The following is a 25,622-nucleotide window of genomic DNA, read 5'->3' as shown; positions in this document are numbered from 1 at the left end:
GTATTATTTAGATGCAAAGCTGGATTTGTTTGTGGTATCAGTTAGTACATAACCAGCCAACTAACAAGGTAAGGAACGACGACGACACGAATGCAACGTCTCTATTTACGGAACTTCAATGTCCTTTGTTCCTCCTCAACACCCAAAATAAGGAGTAACCTAACCGGCTCTACAGGGTGGCTTTATCTCATCGCATCTTTATCTTTTCCTCTCATAAACCTTTACATTTTTTCCATTATTATTGACTGGAACAGAGATACGACGAGTAGTGAGAGGCTGATGACTCTGAGTCAGCATTACAAACTGGACCGTTAAAAACATGTCAAACTAGAATTTTACAAGGTGCATAATTCAGTTCGATTCGAGTGACTGTGAATGTGACTGTGACCATAAAGTAAAAGATGGACACGAGTTATTTGCCAAGAACACCCTGAACATAACGAAATGAGGATCGATTGGTCCGTGTTCATCTTATCGTAATCTATCCATCTCTACATACAACAAGTCATGAATGATGGTGAATGAGACAAGTACGGCACATGCATGCACAATTTTACTAAGAACTGATTTGAATCGGACAAATGCCACCAGTGCAAAAGTCATAACTTACAACAAGAGCATGGCTAAATATGCGTATAACTTGCAACAATACTTGGTCGTGAGCTACGATAGTTGCATAGCTAAAAATGTAAAGATGATGATATTACAGAGGGAGATGCTTATTCCATTACACAAAACTGCCCATGTTGATATTTTACGCTAAGACGGAGCATAGCCCATTATGGTGTTGCCTTTTTTTAATATAAAAACTGTCTGGAAAATGGGTAATTCTGACGCCCTAATATCCCACAGAAATCCCAAACATTGAATAAATAACTGGACTGAGTCATCCTCCTCGTATGTCTACGAGTAGATACTTAAACAATCCATGAAAACAAAATTGTTTAACTTACACTCGTCAATTTGTTGTAAAAATTCCGATTTTAGTTTCTCAACATCCTTTTTGTGTGCTCGCTTATGTTTGACGATTTCCTTTAAGTGCATCCCTTCGTTCATGTCCAACTTTTCTTTTAGGATGGGGACTTGTTTAAGTTCATTTTCCGCATTTTCTAAAGATATAGAAGGATTAGCATCAATTTCCCGGTTGAATTGACAAGATATTTTTTATAACTGATAATCTGGTTTTAACATACTTAGCAGCGATTCTAGTTGACAGATCCTTTGGTTAGCAGTGTGAGTGTGGCTGGTCGCAATGTCACTCTGTAAATAATAACAAAATTATTAATAGTCTTCGATAATCCCTATAATTACCAAATTCAACAAGATTAATGTACACCTGGTCTGAATCTATCTGAGTTTTCTATTCTTTGTAACCACACAATTTCTTATCAAATTAAGGTTTGACAACTTGTGAAAAGGAAGTTTTGGTTCCTAAATATTTTGCTTGTAGCTATTCACTCTCTGGATTTGCATAACTTTCTTTCACCATAACTCACCTTTCCCCAGACCTCAGTCCCCCCATTCCAATCCAGAAAAGGTGAGAAAAGCCACATAATCCAAGCGTTAAAGATTCTCCAAAGACTCGACATGGTCACCCCATAAATTACTACAAATACTAACAACTACCCAAGTCTGCCCGAAAATATTACTTGTCCAGCACAGATGGAGACTAAACTACTTATGAATCAATTACGAATTAAGACGGACTACAAAATGTGAATAATAATCCTTCTTCCATTGATAAGAAACAATTTTGCATAATTTTTCGCGGAGGCGGAACAGTAACAATGAAGATGAGCAGTTTCATATCGTCCCAATGACTTAGCATAGCGTGCATAAAACCCAGCCCATCTCCAGCAAAGCTATTTCTGAAACGAAAAAGATTGTCCAACTGACTCCATGCATTCTCATTCTTCTCCGAATCGACCTTGGCCATGAAGATCATTTCCATAAAATTAACCATCAATTCACCATAGGACACATGCATATATCACTCCCAACCACCACGCACTTCCCATAAATGGACAATCTTACTCAAGTTTTGGCCAGATTACTGCAACGGCAGACGCAGAAAAAAAAGTGTCGACCCATTTTGAACATTGTTCTCAAATTCAGATTCACACCAGGCTTGACAACTTGCGTAATACAAATTACTGACCTTATCCACCGTATTTTGCACCACAATCGCCATAGCTTCGACTTTCCTGGAGCATGCCGCCAACTCCGTGACTAGTCGGACCCTCTCCTCCTCAGTCTGGTTGGTCAGGGCGGTCAGTTCTTGGAGCTGGCCATCTTTCACGACATGTTCCCCCTGCAGTCGATCCACCTCCTGTTTAAGGCGAGCCAGCTGTTCTCGCAAGGTGGGTGTGGCTGAGTCAAGATGGTGATCCTTCTCATCTCGGCGTGAACGGGACCGGGTGGTGACTCCCTCTTTCGACTTGGAGATGGGTGCGGGGTGAGAGCCGGAGGTGGGGATTCTGTTGTGATCTAAACAAAAGGAAAAGTGGTATTAGTTAAGTTTAAGGGTGAGGGTTAGAAGAGTTAGAATTGCAATGGGGTCATCTATCATGCTGGCAGATGTAGGTGATTCAATTATTTAATGATGGATACCGCCACCACCAACACATTGTCAACCTGTGTATGCACCTACGTATTATCATTATTATTCTTGACCGCTCTGGGCGTTTATTCACATGCATATGTGAAAACAATTTGATAATGATGGACACATGTTGACTTTTCCCTTCCGGTTGGTGAATACATAAAATGTCACCACACCTTCTTACGCTTTGTGTCCACTTTAACTCAATTAAATTAATTATGTGACCTGTTTTGAGACACGTACTAGATTATTGCACACTTGTGAAATTTGCCATATCCCAGGGGAAAAAATGTGCAGAACAACAATTCACACAAACCAAGTGTCTCAAATTCCGGGAAGATGAGAGTTATCATTTTTTACGAGTTTTCATTTTATGTACAAATCCAACCAACCCACACAAGTACATAAAGTTATTTAGATGTGGGTTATGTACATAAACTGATCGTGCATGTCTTTTAATGTAATTTGAGCTTTTTTGCACTTCAACTTTTATAAACCCAAATAACATAATAATAATAACAATAAACAAAAACCGGCCATGTTGAACCAGAAAATGCAGCAAAGCCAAAAAACCTGTTGCGTTTTGTTTAAAATAAAATGCAAGTAGATAAAATTAATCAAAAGCTCTCAGTTTTGGCTTGTGCTCTCCCATTTATACCAAATTTCGCAATCACTTTAAAGATTAATAGAATATTATCTTGCATTGCATACATGAAACTGAATGCGAGTACAGAAAAGTGTTCGCAGAATTTACCACGCTCATAAATAAACAAGATACCATTTAGTGGTAGCTAAATGAGATGAGAAAGTAGCAGTATCATGAGTAATGGGATCCCAAACCTGCCAATTTGAAAAAATGGGGTTCAAATTTATTACCCTAAAGTATTATTAATAAGAATTAACCTTGCAGAAATTGAAAGACTGGCCGGCGAAGACCTTTCCTTTCATAATTTCAGCAAATATAAACAACTTTTATTGTGGTTTTGCTATAACATGCTACAACAACACCGCAAACACATAAATCCTTCGTTATTCATGAAGAAACAACCTACCAAGTTTAACAATCAAATCGTTTACAACAATTATTTCTTCTACTTCCACTTCCTCACAATGTATTCAAAATCAACTCGACAAGGTAAAGAGAGAAATTGGACGATAATAAATTAAACAATAGGAAATCGACTACTCGCCAAAGGTTTGAAACTTAAATTCCCAATTAAAAATTATGCCTTAATAATAACTGCATACATAAGTATCTATTAAACTCATGCACTTTCTACCCCTCATCTTGACTAATAACAAGGGTTGATTGATATGATTGATTAGACTCATCATCAGTCAACATACCACAAATTGTCATCGTTTAACAAGACGACCCCCTTCCCACAAAGTAAACAAAAGATCATAATAATACACACCTAAGGAATGATCAACACCATTCGTGTTACCAGGATCTCTTTCCTGATAACTTTCATAGCTTGCATAGTTGGAGACGGCACTCCCACTCCCGTCACTGCCCCCTCCTTCCCGACCAGGAATGAAGGTGAGGTTTAAGCTATTTTTGAGATTATTGATCAGCACGAGCGAGGAGTCGCCACTGCTCGACCCCAGAGATGAACTTTCACCTCCTGGACTGTAGTCGAGCTCCTCCCAGCGTCGCAAACTTGGGTGATGGTGGTGGTGGAAGTTATCTTCTTCCTCCGTCGTGCTGGGGCTGACGGGAATACCGACCCCGATCCAGGATGGATATCTGGATGATGATGGTGGGGGGATGAAATGTGTCCCATTTAGAGCGTCACTACTGGTGATGGTCATTGTTCCCTTGTCGAGGGTGGTAATAGTTGATGCCTTGACAATTTCTTCCGTCTGCGTGGTGGTGCTAGTTTGTGGAGGAGTGGTCGTGCTGGGAGGAGAACCTGCTGCTCTGAGACAGGAAATTAGTTCATGGATTTCTGACTTATTTGTGGCCAAGTTGACGCGGAGTTGTTCCAATCGGAATGAGACTGGGTTAGTAATTGGGGATGGAGGTTCTTCATATTCGTCTTCTGGGGTTAATAAGATCCCCAAGTTGTCCACGCCTTCTTTATTGCTGGGCTCCGTGTTGTAGTTTTCTCCCTCGGCATAATGTGACGAGGTGGTGATGGTAATTTGGCCTTGTGGTTCTTCCTCCTCCGGCCGCATGGGTGGGGTCGGAGGTGGGGTGGGAAGCAAGGGTTCAACTTCACCGTCATCGTCGTCACGATCCCCCACGTTCAGAATGTTACAACTCTGTGCCCTCTTGGATCGATCAAACTCGTGTAGATCTTTTCCCCAGAGGGATCTGTAGTTCATGTGGTCAAACTCTTCGTCATCATTCTCCAAAGTGTCGTAATTTTGCAAGAGAAGTAGTTCCGATTTGGCACTGGATGGCTGTCGAAATAGTGGCGAAGAATCATTGTTGCCCCCCGATAAGAGGTCAAAGTCACACGCGAAAGAACCACCATTTACCAGACTAACTTTCAACTTTGAAGAAGACGACGACGACCTAGTTTTTGTCACCGTTGTAGAGGTGACCTTCTTCCTCCGGTGGGATTTCGACCAGCAAAACATATTTGCTTTACTAATAGTCAAACTTGAGACAAAAATCCTTAGGATTCTTCACCCATCATTTGCATATTCTTGGAAAACACACACGTGAACTTCTAGAACTAACCGGATTCAACTGTTATCGGAACGAGGTTGTAATTATTATACTGACAAAATTAATTATTAAACACGAGCCTCCCCATTCACACGAACATTCCATCCATCCACCACTCACTGCCACCAAACAAACACTAGATCAGAGGAATTATTGAGGCCCTGTACGTTCCGTCCCGTCCCGTTATTTAATAAATAACACTGCACTTTGCTATTTCCCAGCACAGTTAAAATGTACAACCAACATTTTATTACAGCAACAAACTCTGGCTAAAAAATCAGTATGTTATGTTATGTTCCTTCTTTATTACAATACTGCACAATCAACGAGGATGGAGCAGCCTCATTCTTGGTAAAAATGGTATCACCACTTTTGAAAGTTTGTTAGTTTAATCTATCTTTACCCAAATTAAACGTTCAAGAGAATTTGCATTTTGCAAAGATGTCCAAATTATGCAATCTTTTAAATTTGTTTTGGCATCTACTAGAAACACCAATGACCGACCATCATCACCACACACAATCAGCAAAAGAATGTCAGAATATTAAGTAAGTAATCGCCGGGTGGGTGACACTTTTTACGTGGGTTTGTTGGACTCCCCTCGTATTTCTTCGTATGGACGCAAACGAGTTGTCCTTTTCGTTTATAATGTTTTGTTAGTAAACACACAATTATGGATGATAATGGGACAACACTAGTCTCCTCTATTCTTCTCCCATTATCTTAGGTGAAGGAAATGTGGGCGATTTTGGCAATTTCCTTGCAAAACAAAACAACAAACTTGTTCAATTTGGAGCAGATCGAAAAAGGCTTTTGTATTATACTTTTTTTTAGAAATCGCTGCTCGATCGAGTTAAAACTTTTCTCTTATTTTTAACAACTTTTCATCAATTAATTGCACCACTTGGTTTAATGAGGTACAAGATGCGAATTCAATCATCAAGGTCTGCAGATCTTGGACTTGAAAAATACTTTGATACTTTACTCTTAAAAGTTGGCTTGGGTCTCCAATTTTTTCAAAATTTCCAAAAAACCTTAGCCCCAGCACCCACAGCACAGCTTGTTGTTACCAGCCAAGTAACACTTGTGACTGTGAGACCTGGCAGAATTGAATCTCTTCTTAACTCTGTCTACTAACCTGCTAAAAACGCCTTGGATCAGTGCAACCATCGATGGAGCACTACCTACAGTACTACTTGCCCCAACCAAGCAACTACCACTTAAGCAAAGCCGATGCCGATGGACGACGACGACGACGTGTACCACTTTTTTGCGAACCCAACCAACATTGCATTCGACTAGCTGAATGCGAAAGGAATAAATGAAATGCAATACACAATACGACAACATAATAGGAGGGATGGCCAGTCTCAACTCGCAGGTAAGTTCAGTCTCATCTCATAACCAACTTATACACTTCCACCACATCCACATCCACGACTACTATCAACTTGTTGCCATTAAATTAAATTCCAATCCAATCTACCTGCGGCGATACGTTGCACACACAGACGAACGGACGAACCAAAAAAAATACAAATCCGAAAAGTGCACAGAATGAGGATGATATTTAGCTTTACATTTTTTTCTGCATAAATCTATCAGTTAACTTCGTGGTGAAACATAGCACACATCTCTCTCGACATACCACCGTTACTCAATCAATGGTGGTCGACATTAGTAATGCTGAATGTATGGTAGTATATATCTCCAACTTTGAAATTTGTAGATTTGATCCACAAAAATTACCCTGATCAAATTCCGAGTCTCATCTGACCGAAATTGTAGTAATGAAATGCGAGATCATGGCCGAGCCGAGGTTCCGCATGGATTCTTCTTCTCTCTCATGTTCACTTTGTCTCTCTCGCCCTTTTGTTTTAATAACTAATTACATACTACAAGTAGATACTAGCTTTTTAATGATTGTTTTTTCTTCAATTCCTGAGAATTAATCAATGGCATGCACCACGACCACTTGTAAAATACGTACATATCTAAATACGTATGTGTATTATAATTATGATAATGAAAATTTGTTCTAATTTAAGGATTGACATTGTCCCAAGAAGAGAACAACGGGCCGCAGAGAACTGAGGTTTATTGTATGGCGTAGTCTTCATTAGCGGTCCATTACTCGGTGTAAAAATTCCTTTTACAGAAGTTCAGCCGTGGTGGTTGGTTACACTAGTTTGCTGCAATATCACGGGTTGTGTGGATTAAAATAATAATAATGTTATTTCGATGAGCTGTATCATTATTGTTTGACTAGTTAGAGCTTGAGCACATTTATCATGGACTAAATCTATAAATTTCTAACGGATCGTTGTATTACAACCTTTTATTCATTCATTCATCATGCTATGCTACGGAACATATCCTTCCTGCTTCACCACCGCTGCACGTTATGTTCCCGGTTGGGTTGCATAGATTATCCGATTTTAAAAAGGAAATGAAACAGTTACAGTTTTATCCTTGTTGTTCACATATTCTGTAAAAAAAAACCTATACGAGGAACAACATCATAAAAATCGTGTTGGTTGAACCCTAATCGACTAACTAACTCTGTTTGCAAATAATTTTTTAAGTGACACTAATAAACAAAGATTTAAATTTTATTGTGCCATATTGCCTCGATTTCGAATATCATCATCACCGGCTAAGAACAACTTTCAACTCTTTGTAATAAATCCCTACCACCAACTCACGCAGGGTAAGTAATCCTCTCAGACCTTGTAAAAGTCATGGATTTCGCGATAAAAGCCTTAAACGTAGAGAGAGTGCAAATACATAAATGTGGGCCATTCCACTCATCGTCTCATTCATCCCGGTGATAATAAATACTCTTTAAAAGCTCCAAATAAAGTGAGACTTACGCACTTAATAAAAGAAGAAATCTATTATTCCGTCAACAAGTTTGAGTTTATGTGGATCCAAATTCGGAAATTTATATTAGCCCGAATTTTTCACCTTTTATTTTTCAATCGTTCACTTTGCCCCTTTCACCAAGAAGAACTTTTAGCTTAATTATTTCCTAGGCTCATCATGACCTCAATTCTCTTTGTGATGTTTAACAATAATAATAAATTCTTGGATTTAAATCTTGATTTCGACTGCATTTTTTCCAAGAGGATGTTCCTTCGTTCATGAGTTGTTTCGCATCCTACAAACGTTATTACATACGTGCAGCTAAATATGTATTCTGATATTACACGAATGATGATCTAGACATTCACAACCTGCGCAAGAATGCTGCCAAAGCACTAAAAATATTAAAATTCCAACCCAACCAGAGAGGAGGGAGTGTGTCTGCCTGCCTGCCTGCGCCTGTATTATTGGGAGCCGTCAATAAAAATCCACCACCAATAATTAGCACACCTCTCCTTCAACTTGACCATCACTCCCGATAATAATACTCAACTGAGGATAATAATAATGGACCCCAAGTCATTGACCACTCAACAACACTGGCACAAAAACATGTGAGATGTCGACAAAAAATGCATGAGAATCCTGAATAAAGCAACTACTTACGAGATGACCATTCATTCTCGATTGTCGTCTCTCTCTCACGCCAGGCGAGTCAGGAATGCATCATGCACTTTATTTCATTCCGTGCGACATCGGGGATTCACACCTCAGTCTCATAATTGAATAGGGAATCATAATTAGCAATATTACAAGAATTGGAATGTTGTTTGTTAGACAATCCAGAAAATGAGCAATTTCAATTCAGGTACTTGTGTACACACATAAATACAACCTGAGTGTACTTACACATTTATGTACATACATACGTCGTACCATTACGACGCATAAACCATTAACAAGACAAGTAGATGCAATTTGCGTGAAGAGATGATTGCACTTTGTGAAACGAAAGAAAATCAAATCTTCCCCTGAAGCAGTAGTGCCGTCGTAAATATCCATCTTTTCTGCCTCTCTTTGGTGTGAAGGGAAATCATTTCTATATGACGACAGATAAATAGCAAATTAAATTGCAAATGCGATTTCGTCCGCCAAAATGGAACTTGACTGACTACCGAATAAGACGAGAGCATGCATACAAGCTCATCATCATTATCACTGCAATGCAATGCCCGCCTGGGGAGATATGTATGCCTAAATTTGGGGATTAAATAATAAAAAGTAATAAATTCTCCTCACCTCGCAAGGGTTTCACCAGGGAGGATTCATGACTTAGAGTGGCTTTCGCATTTCGAGCGTTATTGTTCAGTGGTCCAGAAGGAACCCCAACGGGCTGTTTTGTACTATTTGTTGTCGTCGTCGTCGTCGTGATGGAGGCGGCCCCTGTTGTTCCTGTGAAATGACAGGCAATCAATGTTTAATGGCGATAGAGACAAGATTAATACGTGTAAATATGGGCAGGTTATAAGGTCACCTTTGCTGCTGACGGTGGCGTTGTTGTCATCCAAAGGTTTCGCACTAATTGCGAATGATTTCCTACTTTTAGACCTCGTCCCCATCGCGACATTCGTTGCGGTTGTGCTGGTAGGTGAAATTCGGTTCAGACTGTTAACCTGGGGTGCATTAGTGTAGGGAGCACCATGCTGGGTCGCTGTCCCCGTTCGTGTGATTGTCTTATTTTTCGCAGTGGTACGATTGTTATTCACGGAAGAAGATTTTGGAGCTGTGGAACGACTTTGAGAATCTTGGTCTTGTTGAGAAGGTGCGGAATTAGGGTTTCCTGCTGGAGGACAAGGAATCGATCCTCCCCGACTTTTGGGAGGGTGTGGTTGCGACGAGGAACATTCCGATGCAGTGGAAACGTCACTAATTTGTCGTCTTGGTCCGTCTTTTTTGGGTCCTGAAATAAACACAATTTGTCAATCGGGTTCCTATTAACCTCACCAAATTGATTCTGTCCATCAGCTACATGCTTTTGCTACGAAATTATTCACTACCTGGTACACTGTGACGTGTCGGAATGCCACTTCTACCCGAGCTGACATGACCATGATCACCGCTCAAATTCATTCGTGGCCAATTACAATTGCATGTTTTATTTACAGTTCAAAACTCAGACGCTGAAACTCGCAAACTCCACAATGCTTCGTGACAAACGACTTTCAAATCAATTCAATTCTTTCCGATGAATAATTCGTCTTCAAAATCGACACGGGTGACGCGAAACTACTGCAGCAATAAATTATTATGCAGGCTGACATGACACGAACCCTCCTGGTCACAGTAGATACTTTTTGTCACTCAGTTTGGGGAATAAATGTGTATTTTTTCTTATTTAACCCGACTTTTGTAGGCAGCCAGCGTCCATCTGTTCCCACTACTGCTGAGGAATTAGGATAGGACGACGACGACAACGAGGAGGAGGAAACATCAAAAGGTATCGATCCACCCTGCCAACATGTAGTTTGCGAATAATTTGCCAACAGACAAGCCAACACGAGGAGAGTTTTCCCTCTCTGACGCTAATATCTAGTGGGAACGGTGTGCATGCATGTGTGGGTACTACCACCACCTACTCATTATATGCACATGCCAAACTACCCGGAGAAAGTCAATACCAGTTTGAGAGAAAGCAATCGTGTCCACAAATACACGACCAGTGCGCTATTCGAATGCTGTAAAGGGATATGTGTGGATATCATAAACAGCTCCTCTCGCCGAAAAATGAGCAGTAATGATTGACTGACTGTAAATGGTAGTGGCACATAATAATAGCCTCGTGTTTTGTGTGTGTGTGCATTGGATATGACTTGCAAAATCCATCAATACCATTTCCCTAACGTCATGTGAAACCATAAAGTAAACGGAATGACTTTGATGCTTAAAACATGAAAATTCAAGGACATTTCTTTCTGTGGATATGTGGAAATTGTCCCCAAAATTATTTAATAGGCTGGATATTTGGTGGTGGTTTGGTTTGGTTTGGTTTTGTGATGGGGAGCATTGCACGCACAAAGTAAGAAGCAAGTCGTAGAATGAGAGGTTTCGAAATGAATAATGAGGTCATTCCAGGCATGCATGTCTCAACTTCTGCTACTTCGTTTTAGACTACAGTGTGGGAAGCTTTCTTATGAAAATGAAATATAATTAGCAGCAGAGAAAGCAGTTTGGAGAGAAATGTGTGAATTGCGTCGGTATGGGTACGACTAATGGCGAGTAGGGAGATTCAACTAAAGATAAGACCTCAATCCAGCACCCTAATCAATGCATACATACACAAGTAAGTAAAACGAAACTTGTTGGTTCCTTCTAAACTTGGTTATGTCACGCAACCTCTAAAATGTAAGAACAATTAAAAAGTGAAAAGCAATCTTACTTGACTTGACTTGTTTCACAGAAACGAACTGCTTTCTCTCCCCGTGAAGATCTGACCCATCGCTCGAGGTGGAGTCGGTCCTCTGAATCCCGCCACGCTTGTTGGTCGTACTTATTGTCCCCTTATTATTGTTAGCTGTATCATTTGTGGGTCCACCCTTCTTACTGGTCGTAGTCGTCGTACTTGAGGAGACAACAGGCTCATTTTCCGAGTCCTTGATCTCACTTCGGAGTCCAGTCCGCTTACTTCTGCTGCCTCCCAAGCTGCTCGTGGAACCTTTGCCCATGCTGTTTTTCACACTCGCCAGTGCACTTGGTGTGGGTGCCATTCGGTCAAAAACTTTGGCTTTCACTTCCTTCACGTTAATTTGCTTCCCTTTCCCTTCATTGATTTTGGCCATGACGTGGTCCCATTTGTTGATCAGTTTGCTCCTCCCTGAAGTCGACGATGCTGACCCTGGGCTCCGGCTGGCCACTCCAGCACCCCCGCTTAGATTGGAGGTTGACGATGCCAAACTTCTCGTACTGCCGCCGAGACGTCCAATTCCAGAAAATAAGGCGTCCTTACTCGAAGCAATACGACGACTCGAACTGGCCACCGTGTCAGCCAAGACTGAGGAAGGTTTTCCCTTTACACGCATATTTTTAGTGGCGGTGGTGGCTGCCGTAGAGGAGTTGATGGCAGCCGTGGTGGTGGTGGTCGTCGTGGAAGAAGTAACTTTCTCCGTTCGGGTACTACCAATACCAGAGGATTTGTTGTAACTAGTTTTCACAACAGGCTGGAGAAAGCTTGGTGGTGCGTTGGTTGACGTCGTGAGGCACGAGACGCTTTGACTTCGCAGCATGGAAAATTCTCCAAAGAGGAGTTCGTGGTGACCGGCTCCTCCCATGGCGAGCGTGCTGTCGTCCAAACATGGCTTCCTGGTCGTCAGAGGAATCTCGTTTTTCGACAAAGGTGTCACAATTTTGGCAATCAGGGTGGAATCCAGGGCGTCCCCTTCTTCCGGACTATTTCGTTCCGTAGTGATGGTGGAGGAGGCATCTTCCGTCGTGGTGGAGTTGAGCAGGGTGGCTTCCTCTTCATGGTCGACGTCATTATTCGAAGCTACGGAGCCCGAGGATGAATCGCAGTCCGAGTTGGACGCACTTTTAGAAGGATGTCGTGACCCACCTCGGGTTAAGGAGCCCGATTCACTCGAAGAGTAAAATCCACTCGAAGAAGACTCTGGTTCCTCTGATGTGACTGAGGTCGTAATTCGAGGGGAGGAGGATGGTTGACTAGAAGTTGTGGAGGCGGAGGACGTCGTCGTGTACAAGGCGCCGTCAATCACTCTCGCGTTGCGGTTTTTATTCGGGGCTGTGTGAGTGGGGTGGGAAAGGAGCAATTCTTCATGATCGGCCTCAGACTCAGTGGCAAAGTCGGAATCTGTTTGCGCCTCGTATCCAGAGACGGAAATTACGGAGGAGTCGCAACGATCAGGGTCGGAGGAACCGGGGGGATGGTGATTCATCATGTCGGACGATGAGTTTGTAGTTTGAGGGGGCGAAGGGCTGTCCCGGTTGGGGGAGACTTGTTCATTAGACTGTTGCTGCTGCGTCTGGTGGAAATTGTCGTTGACTACGTCGTCTGTGTTGCTCGTGTTAATTTTTAGCGTTATGTTTGCATCACCATCTTCCTCATCAGCGTTGTGAGTGTCCTCCTCGTCCTCCTCAAAATCGAGATTCTCGAGATTATCAATCGACGGAGATCTCAAATGTTGGTATAACTCTAACTCTTCGTCCTTCAACTCTCCCCAGGATTCAAAAAGTTGGGAAGGTGTTTGCAGACCAAGGCTGGATTCTTCCTGAATTCCAGCCTCTTCTGGACTTGAGAGGCCGGTGAGGGACATCCCATCCCCGTCCCAGAGATCGGGCGTCTTCTGTCCAAAGAGACCTCCAGTATCGGACGAGTTTTCTTCAGAAGGTGGCTCTTCATCTTCGTCTGTAAAAACCAAATCAGAATTTTGTAAAATTCTGGGGGGAATTTTTATATTTCCCAAGTTAGTTAACTACGTATGCTATTCTCACCTCCTCTCTCCAACCTAATGTCCAGACTAGTTGGCCGACTCGCCTTGTTTGACTGGTCCGAGTGGACAATGAACGTTCTTCCCGTTTCCGCCGACCTCTCCGGGGTTACAATGACTTTGCTGGGGCATCCAGGCAGCGTATGTATCATGGAGGGTCGAATCATTCTCTGATGAATGGGGATCAGAGGAGCCACTTTAATCTCGTACGATGCTGACCTTCCCCTTGGCGTCGTCATCCTTAGTTGCGCCTCCTCCAAATTATTGTCACCTCTCCTCGTGCTTGGGGTCGAACAATGGTCGGGCGTCATGGAACCGGCTACTCCGCACCGCTCCATCTCTTCCCTCAGGTTGAGCTCATTGATCTCAATCTCCGCAAAATTGGGAACTTTCACGGCCTGGTCGTACGAAGAAGTGCTGCTACTTCGACCTGTCTTGTAGGCAAGGACGGCGTCGTGATGCTCACTTGCACCACTCCAACTTTTTACGAGATGACTGGGAGAAGGTGAAGACGGACTATCTTCAAGCTTTCTCCTCTTCTTTCGCTCCGTAGCTTGTGAGACGACCTTTTTCGCAATGACTGTCGAAGGACACGAGTCACCTCCAGTACCCTGCTCACTGGCAGGTTTGGGGCGTTTCGAGCCCTTAAGGACTACGTGGTGGTCGTCGGCTTCCTGATTTCTTTTAGTTCCTGCTATACAATTTTTAGACACAATTTTAAATATTATAATTAAATATTAGTTTAATCATATTTTAAACTAATTTGCCAAACTCACCCAAACTCCACCGTTGATTGTCCCCCTCGGCTGTTTCAAGATCTCCGTCCCCTTTCAAACTGACCTTGCCCACGGGGGCAAATATTCCACAATTTTTCCTCGTCTGAAAGTACCGGACCCCGTCAACCATGCCGTCGTGATTTCCTTGAGGTTGCGGCAACTCGATGCCACACCAGAGTCCCGACTTGAACGTGGTTTTCCCAAAAAACTTTAAAATCCCGGACTGCACTCCAGAAATGTAAACCGTGGCTCCGAGATTGTCAGAGGTGACGGCGGTCGTGGGTGCAGCTTCTTGCGTTAAAATTGCCAAGTTTGCCATCGAGGAAGACTCTGCTGGTCCAACGCCACCACTTTTCACCTGTAATCAACAATTTATAAATGTTATGAAATCTTGGGCAAAGTTTCTCACGGTTTCGTGTAAAAAAAATCAATCTACCCTCAACAGGAATCATTGCCTATCTTTTGAGCGTTGCTAATCCAACCAGAAAAGAAGGGGATTACATACTGTGTGTTCCACAGTGTGTAATCCCATCACTCCTTTATTCAGTTATTCTCTCTTCATCCCGTGTCACAATTCGCATGAAAACATAAACGCTTGATCACATCCTTATTCCCATTCTCATGGATGCCTGTTGTTATTGTTGTAGCCACGAGAAGCACCATTTTTCCACTTGGCATGACGATGTACTCCTCTCTTCAAGTAAATTAAGCTTAATCCTTCAACCAACCGAACAACCCCAACTGCCAAATTCACATCCTTGACCTCTGACTAATCGTATAAGCATTGTTCGGCTCCCCTCTTTCTTCCACCACTTAAATTGATATAGATTAATGGCACAATAAATACAAGCAGTCATCAGCCAGATAAGTATTTAAAGACCAACAAGCAAACACGCATTTCATAGGGTGAGGAATTAATTGGACCCTTAACTTGTGCGTGGAAGGAAAGTTATGTCTCTAAAACTGCCAAACTTACAAAATCTCGAACTCCTTCAAGTATTCCAAATAAAATCCCATTATTTGTCTCTTTTCTCGCGTTTCTTGCAAAAAATGCACCCATAAACTGCATCCGAATACAGGCAAGATTCTACCCATGTATTTTTAATCACTAATATCGTGCTCTTTTATATTAAGTAAAACTCTCAATCCTCATTTTTTTCCTCTTTCCGTTGTTCCTGTCTATTCCCTGTCTGTCACCTTCGTTTTATTTCATCCAATACGTATTACATAGAAATGTATCCACAAGCCTGCTCCGGATGGAACCATTATTGTTGTGTTTCTCTAAAATGCGAAAACATTCAGAGGACACAGATGACGAGAGTAAATGCGTGCCAACCAAGTAATGGCACTCACTAAGTCAGTTTTCCGAATCCTGTTGTAAATATATTTACATACAAGAGATGCATTCCAGGCACACACAGCTATTAATAAATCTTAATTCGAAGCCTTTCCCATTCATGAAATCTCGTAAACGACAAGCAAATCTGGTTGAAAAGATTCATTAAATTGTTAAAGCCAATCACAAAAATCATGAAGTGATTCAAATTTTTATATTTTTTATACTCCAAGATAAATGCGAAACATGAATAAAACATGAATTCTACTTTTTACGACTGTTTCTACAAATTCGCTCTGCACATTTCAAATTACGATTGTATTTGCACATACTGCACTCAATCAAATATTTGATTTCCTCAGTCACAATTACCCATTATTAGCACACACACACAGCCAGTCAGTAAAACCCCGGAGGTGAAAAGGTTATAAAAAGAGAACGAAATTGGACTACAATCAAAAAAACTTTCTTCTCTCTCGAAATTGGAATTCATTAGGAAAATAATTAAATACAGACAACAATAAACTAACCTGATTTTCTTCCCCTTTATCAATTTTAAACAAAAAACTCTACTTTTTAACTCTAAGAGAATCATGTGTGCAAGTATTTCCCATATTTCGATCGTACATATTTTCCTCATTTTTTCCATAATAAGTGGGTCTGTGTCTCCTTTGTAATTTTATTCCACTTATTTTATTGCCTTTCCGTTGGCTTGGGTGTGGGTCCCTTTAAACGCCAAAAAGGACGGCATCAGTCACATCAGCGTTATTTGCCGACGATCTTCACAAGTACATAAAGAGAGAGAGAAAAATATGTATGCACACAAAACCGGTGTCAACGTCAACGTCACCTTATTACAGCAATAAGTCTTTCAACCTTTAAAAAATGTGTGGTGAGATCACACACAATGCGCAAAACACACGTGTCGTGTACGTACTAATGCGATGCCATACTCTCTACGTGATTTGACAACTTCCATTTACACTAAAGTTTTAATACTTTGCAGCAATTGTGATGCAAATCCCCTCATAACTTTAATGATCAATTAAATCTCTTTAATCTTTTGGCAAATCAATCCAAATAGTTCGACATCAATTTTTCAATTATCAAAACCAACGTACATACACATTTAATCTTCTCACTCGGATTGACACCTGTTGTAGGAGGAACTCGTTTTTCTCTATGTCCCATTACTCCAGCAGAATTTTAATTGCAACTGTTTTTTTTAATACGTGCTCCTCAATAAATGTGACAAATCTTTCTTCATTGCTCCTTTAACAAATTTATATTTTCTATCCACTTTTGGACACAATAGTTTTGCCCCTTTCTAATAAATGTGCGAATTGCATGCACTCACTTAACCAAACTGACGACCAAGATCATCAATATACTAATATTAAGATGTGCTTGGGTTCCTAATCAGTGGAGAAGGTGCGCGCATCTCACCAAACTAAACAAGCTTTACCTCTTGTAAACAATGAAACTATTATTTGTACTATTAATTGGCGAATGAATGCAAATTATGTGAGATGAAAGTAAAATCAAAGTTAAACAATTAAATGGAGGTTGCGACTATCCATCCATCCATTCATTCATTCAATCAGCATCCATGTCTCGTTTACGTACCTATTTCTTCTTCTTTTTTAATACTAGACACACACAATTATGACCTTAGCGCAAATTATTATGTACTTATTGTCCACTGCAGAATTGAGTATTGATTACGCCACGGAAAGAATTAGATTCTCGTTGACGAGTTGGGACGACGACGACGATGAGGGGATGATTACTTCTAATTTCTAAAGATCCTCGTCGTCTTACATAATAAATGTTGGACGTGTCCCTCGCCATGTAGGGATACGGATGGGCGGATATGTGGCGTGGTGATGAGGTGATAAGCCAAACAATAATAAATCAATATATTATTATAGTCCTGCTAATTAATTCGGAGTATTGAGTATTGATCACCAAGTATGACACGTAAGTAATATAAGTTTTTGGTTTCCAACATTTTTTGCATTACTCTTTCTTCCTCTCCATTTCTTGGTTTGACTACGTCATTAGTTTGTTCCGGAATTAGCTTAAAATAATTTTGGTATGTTTCAACATCAACAGATCGACGTGGATGAGTTGATTTTAGGGAAACGAAACGTGGTAGTGGATTGATTGTTTATTTTTCTAAGAAACTCTCAAGTTTACAAAGTTTACAAATGTTCCCTAATTCCGTCTGTCAATTCAGTCACTCGCTCACTATCCTTTACAACTTTGGACAACGTACGTAGCTTGGAACTGTGGAATGGAATGGGATTGCTTTTTGGTTACTGAAAAGTCATCAGGAGCCGAGTTAAAACATGCTTCCGGAAGAAATATCGTTCTCTTTAAAAATTCATGGCCCGTCACAAAAATCGGGATAAAGAATAAAACAAATTATGCAAAGCAGTAGGAGAGAGAAAGCAATAATGATTCTTCACCTCGTCTTCGGGATTCCGGTCTTGCTTCTTTTTTCTCGTGCACAAACATAACGATAAGCAAGGATCCTCCAGCACGAGGTCCATTATTATCCTTCCGGAGAGCAAAGTATGGTATGTCTAGAAGTTATCGATATACGGCCTGCAGCCCTCATCAACGTGACCGGAGAGTTGAAGAGCAACTACTCAATTAGTTTGGTGTTTTTTACGAATGGCAGAATGCATTTTACGACTCGCTAACAGGATTTCCTCCAGAAATAAATATCGTCATAACTCCACTTATAGAATATTTAACCACGTGTCACTCAAAGTTGTGTCACCTTTGTCTCACTCACACACAGATTCGTCTCAATATTTCATTCTTTTCTACTCGAATTTCTCAAATAATTTATTTGCAAAAACAAAACACCCCCAAATTATTTATTTAGCAAGAAACTCGATTCTCACTATCACCAGACACTCTCGTAACAGGTGAAACTTTAGTAAAATAATTAACGAGTCTCTCTCTCTCTCTCTCTCGTGTTGTTGATGGCTTGCGTTTTGTTGCAGTATTGTTAGTCACGACGGCGACTAGGACGACGACGACGACGACGACGACAACGACAACGACGGCAGATCAATCCAACAATCCTCCTAGGCAGGAGCTACCTCTCACTCAGGAGTATTATTACTTTACTACTGCTCATTCATGTTGTCGTTGTTACCGTGCAAGTAGCGTGTGTGGGACTACGGCGTCTCTCATTAATAAGGCAAAATACGAGGCAGGAGTGAGTAATACTACAGGGGGACCACTACCTGTGCTAACTAACTGCCATGATGATGAGTGGGTGGGGGGAGGTTCAGCTCTATCAAATCCTGTGAAAAAGAGAGAATTGTCACGCTCGCTGAGCACTTCCTTCTCTCGAGTCCAACCCAAACTAAACTAAGCTAAAACTCCTCAGCCATCCTATGCAGCAATCCACTGAACAACATTTGGTTCAGATTCTCAACCAGCCCTTTAAACCCACGAGACGAGAGAAGTGCTAAGAATGAAGAATTGGGAGCTAAACCTCCTTCGCGTCGTTCTTCCTTCCTGTGCCAAACCGAATGATCTCGTCTCTGCTGCTGGCTTGCTTTTTGGGATTTAATCACCGTGGCGTACTTTGCTCTCCTGTGCAGAATTATGTATGTGCTTAAAGTAACTTACATACATATGTATGCATGCACGGACATGTACTTATGTATGGGATCTTGCTAATGCATGTAAGTAATGCAAATTGGTGGCCAAACCATTTTTTTAATGGTTCCTTTTGGCTCGTTTTCCATTAAGGAGTTATCAAAAATAGTGATAATTAAGTTGCACAGAGGAAAGCATTGATAAGGTTGGAGTAGTTTATTACTCACCCCTGGTCTCCTTAATGGCACGCTGTTCGTAATCGTGTTATGTTACAGGAAGTAAAATTAGTATTTAAGTAGTTTGGTTAGCAGAAGAAACGGCAAGTTCGTAAAATAAAATCATGGAAAATCGGCAAGTACAAAAAAGTGCTCGACCTGCAAAAAGCTAGAAACTAATGCGAGTTGATGCCTTTGTGCAGATTTTCGTCCATCCAGATGCGACTTCACTTAAACATACAATTAGTTTTTTTCCATCTCTATCTAAAAGTTGATACATTAATTAAGATAACTGTTCATCTCTCCTTAATTGCGCTTAGCTCATCGTCCTCATAGGCAGCAGATATAAAGCGAAACGAGTGCTAAATGTACTTTACTTCAATAATCGATCCAAAAAAAGGTCCAATAAAAGTAACTGCGACGAGTTTGACGATATGCCACCGAGGACATTTTTGCAAACTCTTATCTTAACGAGATTCGCAACAACCGTGTCAATATATATATTCGTTTTTATGATATAAAAATTTGGCAAACTAAACATCCCGTCTAGCAGTGTAGATATGTATCTGTACGCGTCTGTAGGCAGGCAGGCCGTTGTTCTCTGGTTGTCGTCGTCGCCCTGTGTTTGTTTTCATTTCGATCACTGTTGGCAGTAGACCAATGCGAAAATAAAAATGTCTATAAGTTCTTCTCATCTTGATTAAAAGTCACTTAAGAAAAAACTTGTCACCTATAAAATGCGAACAACAAACCAGCAACTACCGTGAGTGAGTGAAGTTACAAAAATTTCGCTATATTTAAACCACCACACGTCGGCTCGCCCGACTGATTTTAGCGGAACGCATTTCTCCTTTCTCCAAAACGTTGAACTTTTAATGTAGGTAAATAATTTTCAAAAAATCTATAGTTTCATATTTCGACAAGAAATTTCAAAAAACGAGCGCAAAGATTCTTCAAGTCAAAGTTGACGATAAACTAATTGTTATTTTTATTTCAAGAAACTTAATGACTTTTCCTTTATTTTTTTAATATTTTGACATCTTCTGGGGACAATTAGTTGACCATGCAAATCTGAAATAACCACAATCCTCGGTTTTAAATTAAGTGGACCAGCACTGGAGATAAATTTTAATGCATTTCTTAAAAAAGAAACGAAACGCGTTCCGCAAAAATCCGTCGAGAGAGCCAACGTGCACCACGACGACACATTTAACTTTCAAACGAGGAAAATCTTTGCGAATAATCTTTGACATACTCTGCACATGCATATCTAAATATGTTCGCATGTATCTACATCTCTAGTCGACTCGTTACGGTCTCAAACCTTTGCAGGCCTTAAATGTAAAGTGCGAATTAATTAATTAATTAATTAAAGGTGAGGCAAAAGGTGACATTCATGACGTGAGGTTAAAACCCAACCACTTTCACTCATTAATTAGCAAATCTTGTGCACACACCTTCTTATTTGACAATCCTACTGCATGCTCAATTTATTAAAATATTACAACTTATTCTCATCCTCCATTTGGAGTGACTAATTCTTACATAAAATTTATAAATTTCACCAAAATATAAATTTCATGTTGTTGTTGTCGGCTTGATTTTGTACACATGACAAGTTTTTTTAGCATAATCAATCCTCATTCCCAGCAGTGGACGTACATACATCGGTTCATGTCACGTATAATATTTCGCTACCGCAGAAAGGTACACCTTTGCATTTGCAGCGTTTATATATTTATATTCTCAATCGTGCTCAACTTAAGTACGAAGGAGTCGTCGTCGGCTAAAGTACAAATATATTTATTATTCACGCATCCGCCATCTCAACAAGGAGAGAAACTTGATCCGCTTATTTTATTTCGTGCCATTTCACAAAAGTAACTAGGGATCAAATCACATTACTTATTTTATTATTTTCAAATAAGCTTATACATGTTTTCCTCGTAGTGCTGCAAACTATTTCAGGGTGCAGAAGAAGCGAGGTGCCAACATGTCTTCTGCCTGTATTTTCTGTCTACTGTCGAGAGGTCTGTTTTACCGATGGGGTCGTCCTCGTATCGGTCGTCGTATCGTCTGTGTCTCTCTTTCTCTTTATTTCTGCCCTAGTTCTTGGTTTCCATCTCGCCTAAAACAACATGTGCTTGTCATTCCGCTTCCTTTTTACGCACACGTACACACACAGAGACACATGGATTCTGCACATCTGACTTGCACGCACTTCCGCAAATTCAAGGAGTAAAATCAATCCATTTCCTCTCAAAAACAGAGGCACGTCTCATAACATATCCATTTCGGAGTGACGACCAAGTAACAAATTTGGAAAGGAAGAGAAATGTGTATGTGAACATGATGTCATTGTTTTTCTCCTAATCTCAACCTGAAAGTAAGCTTTGTAAGTAAATATGAATGCACATACGCACTTGCAAATTATTACCTCGTCCTCTCATCTCACCACCCAATCTTTATTCCCCACTAATTTCGCATTAACACGTCCACTTCCACCACAGGGTCCAAATATGGCGAGGGATGGAAATTAGATGAGCTTGGAGTAGGTGCCTCATGAAAAAAAGCTTATTCTTTTTTAATGAGTAATGAAAATGTGTCCAACTCCAAGTAACGATGAGCAAATAACGAGACGAACTGACTTCTTGCGAGTATACACAAGTACAAGTCAGTGAGTAAGCAAAATCAAATCCATATTTCAAATCTGCTCGTGTTATGTATGTGCACTGACAAGATTTAGAAAAGTAAACCAACCAAGAGTTCATGCACAAGTTTTGTGTTGCTTGAGGAAAAAAGGAGGAAAATTGTCCATATTTTTTAAACTAATTTTTATCCTTTCTCTAAATATAACATGACACAGTTGTCTGTTCTGTGAGATAACAGCGAAATTAATAAATTGCAGGGAAAGTTATGAGATTATTTACTTTTATAACTTTGTGCATCATTCGAATGACGCCGACAGCCGATAGAATAGAAAGAAGAGCTAATTCTATAATCATGATTTGCAAATTTTGACCAGAAATTAAAAATTAAAGCCGCAAGTTAATAAATAAATGCATGTAAAAGTTGTGTATAAAAGCATAAAATGAAAAATGGAAGGAATACCCATATTTTTTACTTTATGAAATTGATGAGTTTATTAAAAACTTGTTTAACCTTTGCCCACAATCAGACCGTTGTCATAAATCTATCCACTTTTGGAGCAAGGAAAGAGCGTCAAATATTTTACCTTTACAATGTCAATGTGTCACACTTACAAAAAGATTTCCAATTTCATCAATCTAATTCACACAGAGTGAAACTCGCTTGCTTTTGACGTTGTACTAGCCATACCTCATACTCCTCGAAGAAGGGAGCATCATCATCATAAATAATCATTATAATAATCACCATGAATTGATCCATATTATCGAACCAATAATCAAAATCAAATCAACCACAGACAATAAAAGTTTCTCTCTCAAAAAAGAATAAGGTACTTGTTTTTCTGTAATCGATATTTAAAAAATGCATATATACATACGTACACCAAGTGGAGACTTATTAAGTAGCTTCAGCTACTTTATGGGAAGACTTTGTCCGTCTGTCTGTCTGTCCGTCGGCAGGATAATGGGAGAAGGGATCGAGATAATCGAATATGACCCTAGGAGAAGGATCCTATCAATTTTTGGGGTCAATCAGAACACCACCCCCCTCGAGGTCAGGGGGTGTGGTCACATATTTTTTGGGGGAATTACTTGTTTCACCCTATTGCTACATTTGCTACGGTTTATTTATTTAAGATGACGACCACTATTTGTAGTGCATCCAAACTACTAAATATTATACACACGTCGTCTTATAAATAGTATAGTAGTTTTTTGGTCAGGTTTTTACAAACAACTCATCGGAATATTTCATGCTCCATTTCCCTCTTTGTGTGTACTTTGGTATGAATATGAGCAGTGATTCTGAAACTATGATAATAATGCACACAAAAGGAAGCCTTTAGCCATGCACACGTTCCGTACGATCCCACTTTTGGTGGTCGCGTATTTTAATAAAATCATCAAAAAGCAACTTCCTTTTGTGCAAAATAAGTATAATTTTTGTTTGATTTTTATTTGTACGTAGATAAATTTGGAACCTATATAAAATTCTAAAATTTGCATTTGCTCCTACTCACACGAGAACGAGAACGTGCATCATCTTCACTTCTTATTTACATGGATGCATTTTTGGCAAAGCCTTTCAGTAATTTAAGGTTTAGCAAACACACACTTAAAATTGGTAATGGCGATGATTATGAGCAAACCAAAAGGTTTTTCTATTCTTCTATCCTGTTTTCTAATCTTTATCAGGATTTCTGCTGTTTGAGGAAGAAATTAGCTGGTGAGCTGAACCGGGACAAACAAGTGTTTTTCGGAAAAACAAATCAAAGTTGTTGCCAAAGTTCGTATATGGCAGTCATCTTATCATCTTATTTCTTTCATCATCGTTTCATCTAAAAAAGATAAGCTGTCTTAATGTGTGCGAGAGAGAGAGAGCTAGAAATGCCGAGTTAGTGGCGTAATAAATACATGTACATTCTCGCATATACGATTCTTTAATAGTACAGCCACCGCACAGCGGAGATGCACAAACCTTCTTATCTTTACCTGCTTAATTGCCCAGTTTACGGGATTCTTGCCCAAATTATTTCTCGTTATTTAGCAACTCTACATACATAAGTAAGTAGTTCTCTCTGCGGTGTGATTCACCTCCTCGTCAACGTCAACCCGATTCCTTCCTTGGCTTTCTGCGGAATTTTTTGCAAATCATTTTGCACAAGCATTAAAATAATGGAACAATTATCGTATCCGTTCCAACTTTAGTTCTGCTTCTGTCTCTCTCGTACGATATGCTGCAAGGAAGATTATTATTAAATCTGAAATAAATATGGCAGAGTACCCGACAAGCGAAGTTCTAGCACGTCGTACAACCTGCTGCTGCTACTCCTATCATCTCGCTATTATTACGCCATTAACTCTGCTGCAGCTAGTGTAGTGCAGTGGCGTTCTCGAGCAAAAAAGTAGAAAAAATTGACCATGAACTTTACCGATTCGTTTTTGTTGTTGATACTCCGAACAAACAACAAGAAAGAAGATAGAAAGAACTCTTTTAACAACTTGTTCTTCTCTTGAGGCTTTACATAAGAAGTCTGTAGTGCCATCAGGACGAGGGGATGCATATAAATACATGAGACACGACATGATGTCATCCGCACATTAACTGCTCCATATATATGTCCTATCCGTTCCGACACACCCTGTCCCCTCCCCCACCCAAGTTGCTCAATAAATAATTGTTATTCTAATTTCAAACTAGTCTACCATCCTCCCAAATCCTCAAATTGAAAACTAAACTCCACACGAGAGGAAAACCCTAACATCTATCTTGTCAAGAGAGTCTTATTCCTATCAAGTTCAAAACCACCATGAAAATCCTGGCATGATGTAATGTTCGCATGCACAAATTTTTTCACTCTTTCACCATCAGCCTACTTTTATTACCCGACCCACGAGAAGAACGAGTCTGGCACGACATAATAATTATTATTAAAAAGAACCCATCCAATCCAGGCTCAAGGTCAGTTATCGACCACGGAATTTTTAGCATCTTCTTCTCTCTCCTTGTCATTCATACGTACGTAATGTTGTTGTCAAGTTTAAGTCAACCTGACGGACAAAGGAATAAAACCTGACGGATTATAGAATGCGCACTATCGGGTGACCATCTTGATCAGATATTATTTAATTCGGAATCTCTACCGGGAATACGTCCCCATTTGTTTCAACATGCTCATCACGAGACGGGGGATGCATTCATAATAATAAATAATCCCGAGTAATGCACACATACTGCATACGTATGCATATTAGCTATTTTTTAGTTTATTTAGGCAGTGCAGCGTTCTTCCCTGCATTCTAAAATGGAATCAGAGTCCTGTAATGTAATGACTGCCATGATTTATTTATGGTCATGTAAACTAAGTGCCGTCC

General features: G+C 40.3%; 1 protein-coding gene across 4 annotated transcripts in view; it reads right to left on the bottom strand.

Annotated features, from left to right (window-relative positions):
• Positions 1-25,622, bottom strand: part of LOC110858276 (serine-rich adhesin for platelets) — a 34,197-nt gene that overhangs the window by 1,855 nt on the left and 6,720 nt on the right. The window contains exons 1-9 of one of the 4 annotated variants that reach the window (XM_035858526.1): positions 18,229-18,798; positions 14,422-14,779; positions 13,650-14,339; positions 11,584-13,563; positions 9,682-10,107; positions 9,447-9,599; positions 2,159-2,487; positions 1,194-1,260; positions 954-1,109 (exon numbers count right to left, since the gene is read on the bottom strand). In XM_035858526.1, coding sequence (XP_035714419.1) covers positions 954-1,109; positions 1,194-1,260; positions 2,159-2,487; positions 9,447-9,599; positions 9,682-10,107; positions 11,584-13,563; positions 13,650-14,339; positions 14,422-14,779; positions 18,229-18,312 — 4,243 coding nt within the window. In that variant the 5' untranslated portion in view covers positions 18,313-18,798. Of the gene's footprint in view, positions 1-953; positions 1,110-1,193; positions 1,261-2,158; positions 2,488-9,446; positions 9,600-9,681; positions 10,108-11,583; positions 13,564-13,649; positions 14,340-14,421; positions 14,780-18,228; positions 18,799-25,622 lie in introns of those variants that run through there. The other 3 variants (XM_022106980.2, XM_022106978.2, XM_022106979.2) reach the window with 3 other exon arrangements.

The sequence above is a fragment of the Folsomia candida genome, unplaced genomic scaffold, assembly GCF_002217175.1.
Source record: "Folsomia candida strain VU population unplaced genomic scaffold, ASM221717v1 Fcan01_Sc020, whole genome shotgun sequence".
NCBI classification, from domain to species: domain Eukaryota; kingdom Metazoa; phylum Arthropoda; class Collembola; order Entomobryomorpha; family Isotomidae; genus Folsomia; species Folsomia candida.
The sequence above is the reverse complement of the archived record's forward strand: the minus strand, read 5'-3'. Positions and strand labels throughout refer to the sequence as shown.